The sequence below is a fragment of the Corylus avellana genome, chromosome 6, assembly GCF_965113065.1.
Source record: "Corylus avellana chromosome 6, dhCorAvel1.hap1.2, whole genome shotgun sequence".
NCBI lineage: Eukaryota > Viridiplantae > Streptophyta > Magnoliopsida > Fagales > Betulaceae > Corylus > Corylus avellana.
Genome location: NC_142495.1, coordinates 4,650,975 through 4,657,782, shown reverse-complemented (window position 1 = coordinate 4,657,782; position 6,808 = coordinate 4,650,975). Strand labels below are relative to the sequence as shown.

The window sequence follows — 6,808 nt, the reverse complement described above, 5'->3', positions numbered from 1 at the left end:
AAATAATAATATTTTAAGTAAAAAAGTGAAAGTGGATAGCTTAGCTGGATGTACGTAGGTGTTTTGAAAAAGTTGGTAGCTAAAAAAAATTTAAAAAAGAAGAAGTGTTTTTCAGTTAAATATTTGTTGAGCCGGATATATGAATTCTCTCACAAAATCATTCAAACATTCACATTGGGCTCAACAAAATAGCTAAAATGTTATTTTGACTAGCCTTGTAGCAAAAAATGCTCCACATTCAACTTAACCAAATGACTAAAGATTTGTTGAGTTTTTATAGTACCACCGTAGCTCAACAAATCCTTAGTTATATTGATAAAAATAAATAAATAAATAAAGTAAGTAATAAAAAAAAAAAAAAACAGTTGTGTTCTCTCTCTTGTTTGAGAATATGAAAAGTAGTTAAATAAATAATATTTTAAATGAAAAATTGAAAGTGAATAACTAACTTGTTGAGCTAAGCGTAGGTGCTTCAAAAAAAAGTAGATGGTTAAAATATAAAAATAAAAAAATAAAAACTAAATATTTGTTAGTCGAATGTGAGTGCTCACAATGTATGATATAAAATCACCATAGTCTTCCATTTTGTACGTGTAAATAACAAACTATGTACATATTATTCTCATAATTAATATTCTAATATAAATAGAGAGAGGATTTTGCCCGAATAAGATTGTCGGCCTCTTCAAAATTTCACAAAAGCACTATAATGGATACTTGACTTTAGTAAGTGCGGCTGGGAAATCAATATAAACCGAGAATAATAACTACAACAAAAGAGATTTTTTTTTTTTTTTTAAAAAAGGGTAATGAGCCGGCCTGCATGATAAATACCATGTGAACTATTACGTCAATTTGTAAAAAATTTATATTAAAAAAATATAGTACATCTACCAACACTCTAATAATACAAGAAACCTATATCCGAAAAGTAATAGACCTTTGATATTATAAATTTCTTTAGTAAGGATGAGACCGTGTTTATCATCCGTTGATAAACGTTGCTCTCGGGGGCGGGCGGGAGGTGGGCAGTGCTTTCTATTTCTGCAACAAACCCTTGGAATTTGAATTTTGGAACCCTTGCCATCTTTAGTAAGGAGGTGTCCACATTTATCATGCATTGCTCCCGGGCGAGGGGGCGAGAGTTGGTTGCGCTTGCTACTTCTGCAAGCTTGAATTTTGAATTTTGGAACCCTTGCCATCTTTAGCAAGGAGGTGACCACATTTATCATGCCTCGCTCTCGGGGGTGGGCAGGGGCTGGGCTCTGCATTCTACTTATGCAACAAACTCTTAAAATTTGAATTCTGGAACCCTTGCCATATTTAGTAAGGAGGACATTACGTTTAACATGCGTTGGTCTCGGTGGTGAAGGGCCAAGGTAAAATTTTGAATTTTGAAACCCTTACCATCTTTAGTAAAAAGGTAATCACATTTATCATGCATTGCACTCGGGGCGGTGAGGTTGGTTGTGCTTTCTACTTCTGCAACGTACCCTTAAAATTTGAATTTTGAAACCATTGCCATCTTTAGTACAATGAGGTGACCTCGTTTATCATGCCTTTGCTCTCCAACCATACATCAACCGCGTAAATTAAAAAGCACACGCGTGATCATTAAATCCAACAATAGCACCGTTTTGATCGGTGTCTGTAGCACACGTACGATATATATGGTCCAACAAAACGGGAATCCATTTCTTACACAAAAAAAATGTATTGAACACGTATAAAACTGTGGGGTCCTCAAGAAATCGGGAAAAAGAAAATCTAATTATTGTCAGAAGTACAGTTGGCGCATTTTGAGGGTTGTGAAGTAACTTTCGGCACAACTCTAAAAAGTGACCCCCAAAACTACTCCGAGTCAGCACCAACGCCTACGCCTACCAGATTAGAAATTGGAACACACAGATTTCCTGCTATTTTTCCATTGAAAACTCACGGCAAGAGCAAAAAGAAACATCGTCCTTTCTAAACAAAATGAACAAAAAAATCAAACATGTACAAGGAGGTTCACTTTTACACGTGGGTGTTAATGCTTGATTTGCGAGTAAACTGATACGCAAGCCATTACGCATTCGTTGACCAAACCGCCACTCAAAAATTCTCTTTTTCCAAACATTTGAAGTTTGAAATGGACTTTTCTATCTCTGTTTCCTCGATCTCTTCGCTTCCAACTCCCCTCTGGCCTATAAATTCCCACATTCTCTCAGTATTTTACTCACTCATATTTTTAGACAATAATTATAATATTCATTAATATTATTCATTCCAAGTGAGCTTGCTGTAGGGAAAGCTGAAAATGGGGTTGAGTAAGAATCACCAACTTTTGTCTAAAATTGCAACCAACGACCGACATGGTGAGAATTCTCCTTACTTCGATGGATGGAAGGCGTATGATCAGAACCCTTATCACCCTTCTAAAAATCGAGATGGAGTTATCCAGATGGGGCTTGCAGAAAATCAGGTTTGGTGCATGGAGATTAATATTTTTGTGCTTGAATATCTCACGTACAATGCACGTTAACATGCAGGTTTAATGTTTTTGTTTGTGTGTTTGTTTATGTTTATGTTTCAGCTTTGCTTTGATTTGATTGAAGAGTGGATTAGGAAAAATCCTAAAGCTTCCATTTGCACAGCTGAAGGAGTGAACGAGTTCAAGAATATTGCTAACTTTCAGGATTATCATGGCTTGCCGGAGTTTAGACAAGTATATATACATACATAAACTTGTTCTTTAACTTGTAAAATGATGATGAAGTTACATAAACGAAGAAATGTAGAAGTAGAAATGCCATTTCTTTTTTGGCAATAATATTAATATGTTTGTGTTAAATATTTTCAGGCTGTGGCGAACTTTATGGGGAGAGTAAGAGGCAACAGGGTCAGATTTGATCCTGACCGTATAGTCATGGGCGGCGGAGCTACCGGAGCAAACGAGCTAATCACCTTCTGTTTGGCGGATCCCGGGGATGTTTTCCTTGTACCCTCACCTTATTATCCAGCGTACGGACATTATCTCTTTAACACTTTTATTTTATTTTCACAAAAATTAAACAAATGATGGAAACAAATTAAATTAAATTAAAACTTAAAACTTAAAACTACTAATATAAAAATGATGAATTAATTTAGTGATTTAACGACAAGTGGAGTAACAAAATTGTTAGAGAATTTCTATCCAAACTTAGGGTCCAAGTCATGGTCTTTGACTCTTGACCACGTGGCCCTGAGTAGATCAAGAAACCAGCAGGATTCTCCCAAAGATGCCTTGTCAAAGTTTAGGTAGCAGTAGAAGTCTGAAACCATACCCAATAGAAAGCTGACATTCGCAATTTCCAGGAAACTTACTCGTGTCAGAGTCAATTCTTCTAAATATTTTTTGATTTATTTATTCTTAGGAGGTCAATTAATGTTAGGTCAATTACACAATTTCCTATTACTAATAAGTAAGTCAGTGACAACGATTCACGTAACGTTTTGCGTCAATAAGTTAGGTCAAGCACATATTATATTCTCGCTTCAATTCACTCGATCTCATCCTTTTCACTTCTCAAAAAAAAAAAAAATTTCCTTGATTGATCAAAAACTAATATGCACAATTACATTAACCCAATAAAATAAGAGTGTAGTATATACTATTACTATTAATAAAAAAAAAGAAAAACCTCTCTAGACCTAGTGGACCTTTGCTATTGGCCTACAAGCCCCATACTGCAATCCAGAGAGGAGGGCAATCACCTAATTCCAATCCACAGCTGGATGTTTGGACAATTTCCATAGTCACAGAAAAAGGATACAAGATGTTAAAGATTCCACCTGTCAGCCTTTATTTTTTTTATTCCCACTGCAATCAGTATTTGGACCACAAATAGTGTGGGCAGCATAGGTCGTTTACACGTACGCTCATCTCATCGTGTAATAATTTAATGTATTATTAAAGTATTATCATATAATTAAGATGGATAAATTCCGTAAAAATTAATATTTTTAATTTAATTAATTTTTTTTTTTGTTTAATTGCAGATTTTTCAGGGACATCGGATGGCGAACTGGGGTGCAGATACTTCCCGTTGATTGCGACAGCTCGAATGGGTTCGTAATAACAAAAGCAGCGCTAGAAGCAGCATATGAAAAGGCCCAAGAAGACAACATCAAGATCAAGGGCTTGCTCATTGCCAACCCATCAAACCCTCTGGGCACTGTTCTAGACACTGAGACAATGAGAAGCCTGGTGAGCTTCGTAAACGAAAAGAACATCCATTTAGTATCTGACGAAATATATTCAGCCACTGTCTCCGGCTCCCCGACATTCACAAGCATTTCCGAAATCATAGAAGGAATGGAATGCAACCGCGATCTCATTCACATTGTTTACAGCTTGTCGAAAGACATGGGCCTCCCTGGCTTCAGGGTGGGCATAGTTTACTCTTACAATGACGCTGTCGTGAGCTGCGCCCGGAAAATGTCGAGCTTCGGATTAGTTTCCTCGCAAACTCAACACCTCCTTGCTTCAATGCTGTCGGACGAGGAGTTTGTCGGGAAGTTTCTGTCGGAGAGCTCGAAGAGGCTGGCGAAGAGGCGCAGCATGTTCACCGAGGGGCTTGAGGAGGTGGAGATTTCTTGCTTGAAAAGCAATGCTGGGCTTTTTGTTTGGATGGATTTGCGTAGGCTCCTTGAAAAACAGACGTTTGAGGATGAGCTGGTGCTATGGCGGGTGATTATCAACCAGGTGAAGCTTAATGTTTCTCCGGGGTCTTCGTTCAATTGCTCGGAGCCCGGCTGGTTTAGGGTTTGCTTCGCGAATATGGACGACGACACCGTGGAAGTTGCGCTTGAAAGAATCCGAACATTTGTACGTCAAGCGAAAAAAGGAAAGGCGCAGGTGAAAAACAAACGTTTGCAAAACAATCTTAAGCTTAGCTTCTCCTCTAGAAGATACGATGAGAGTGTTATGTCTCCACACATGATGTCCCCTCACTCGCCAATTTCTCTCTCTCCGCTTGTCCGAGCAAAGAATTAATAATTAGCATATATTTTTTTTCAAAAATAATCACATTATTATTTTATAATTATTTCATCGAGCAAAGTAAGAAATTTTCTTTTTTAAAAAGAAAATATATGATAATTTCTAGTAATTAAGGATCTTCAATTTCTAATGAAGTTGGATTCAACAGGGGTGTACTTAGGAAATAAGGGGGTGCATGGTATTGATTCTTACTGTCAGAAGTAATTACCATTTTTTTTCCCACTTGATGTACGTGGATGCTGTAAGTTTTTTTTTTTTTTTTTATGGGACTAGAATGTTTCGTTTATGAATTCATTTGATATTTGTAAGTTGTCCTGATGGGCAGCTAACCCTAGAAAGATACTGAAAAAAATGTAATGATTTCTTATTATTCAAGTGTAAACTGCTTCAATATTTATTATTTTGTTCAAAAATATATACCTGGTGATCTTGATGATTAAATTAATATTTCTTTTGGCAGCTATAGCTAGCCAGATCATTGTGTGAATATAATTCATCTGTTTTCTGGCTCAAAATGTTTTTGAATGTTAATTTATTATATCCAGAGCCAAGCAGGATGCAGGAACAGCAATATATAGCAAGGATCCCCACTTCAAATTATCTATTGAGAAAATAAATACAAGATTAGTTGATCCATTACTGATATTAATATATATATATATGACATCAGTGGAATATGTAAGTTGCATGCATCGGCTTCGATCAGTCGCCGCAATATTGAGCATGACATCCATGCCAGCTGTCATGGTGCCATCACATTCACCCGGGCTTGGTATTAATTAACATGCAGTTTAGGGGCACGTCGCATGCTTATCTCCTCACCATATTTATATAAGAAAATTTCAGAAAATTCCTACTCATCCATAACCCAATAATTGATGGCAAATTGGCAATGATGTTGATAGTCGATAGACATGACTTGCATCGACCTCTGTAAGAATCTACTCATCCTAATGTTTCATATTTATCAGTTTATGGGGTTCTTATGTACAGAGGTTGTCTTTATCAAGACAATGGAGTAAGTGAGTTGATATGCACTAATAACTTATTGCTGATCATGTTACGTACGCAAGAAATCTGGCATGTCATTGTTAATTAAAGAGGTCACTGTTTTTCGCCAAACTGATGAGGCTAGCTTCATTTGGTTGTGTGGGTAAATGATCTGAAGTCATTTTCTCTGGTAGGGGGAGGAAACAACATACCTGACCCACCATACATGGACATTTTTTTCTGTGTTCAAATCATGGTTTGCTTGGCCAAATTACTCTCTTTTGTCTCAGCAAGCAAACGGAGCTTTGATGTTTAAGATAGATCACTTACGTACGTACAGGTGGTGTATAATGGGAATCAAAATCTTGTTTCTTTGCTCAGCTGATCAAATTGACTTGTTTAGCTTCTCTTGCCGTCTTGGAAATTGTTTTAGTGTGATGGTGATCTGCATGACTGCATGCCTTTTGGCCACCCCTCAATTATGGCCACGGATTTATCGATATTAATTAATCTTAATTTGTGAATTGATTGCATGGAAAAAGCTAAGTCATGGGACGTACTGCAAGCTTGAGGGGAAAATGCTTTTAATTATATCATTCCAACCAGCGCATTCTATTCAAAAAATTTTGTAGTGGCACAATTATTATATAACTCTCACCGCTTATCTTAATAACATATATAATTTGATTATATACACTGTATTACAATAGATTCTATTTCTACAATAGGTGATCGAGATAATGCTAAATAAAACAAAACCTAATAAATAAATAAATAATTATTAATTATATA

At 36.4% G+C, this 6,808-nt stretch overlaps 1 protein-coding gene across 3 annotated transcripts; it reads left to right on the top strand.

Moving 5' to 3' along the window:
* The first annotated feature begins 1,349 nt into the window (after positions 1 to 1,349).
* On the top strand, positions 1,350 to 5,020 carry ACS1 (ACC synthase 1). Of its 3 annotated transcripts, none has more exons than XM_088517110.1 (5): positions 1,350 to 1,363; positions 2,311 to 2,464; positions 2,576 to 2,707; positions 2,843 to 3,003; positions 4,024 to 5,020. In XM_088517110.1, the coding sequence occupies exons 1-5, from the start codon at positions 1,350 to 1,352 to the stop codon at positions 5,018 to 5,020; spliced, it is 1,458 nt and encodes a 485-aa protein (XP_088373236.1). The 3 variants fall into 3 exon arrangements, with proteins under 3 accessions (XP_088373236.1, XP_088373237.1, XP_059456557.1); XM_088517111.1 differs by lacking the exon at positions 1,350 to 1,363 and adding an exon at positions 2,132 to 2,149 and having other exon boundaries at positions 2,315 to 2,464; XM_059600574.2 differs by lacking the exon at positions 1,350 to 1,363 and having other exon boundaries at positions 2,300 to 2,464.
* The last annotated feature ends 1,788 nt before the right edge of the window (positions 5,021 to 6,808 follow it).

Coding starts and splice junctions, on each gene's coding strand:
- ACS1 (XM_088517110.1), top strand. Junction 2,465..2,575: donor TGGGGCTTGCAGAAAATCAG/GTTTGGTGCATG, acceptor TTTATGTTTCAG/CTTTGCTTTGATTTGATTGA. Junction 2,708..2,842: donor GCTTGCCGGAGTTTAGACAA/GTATATATACAT, acceptor AAATATTTTCAG/GCTGTGGCGAACTTTATGGG.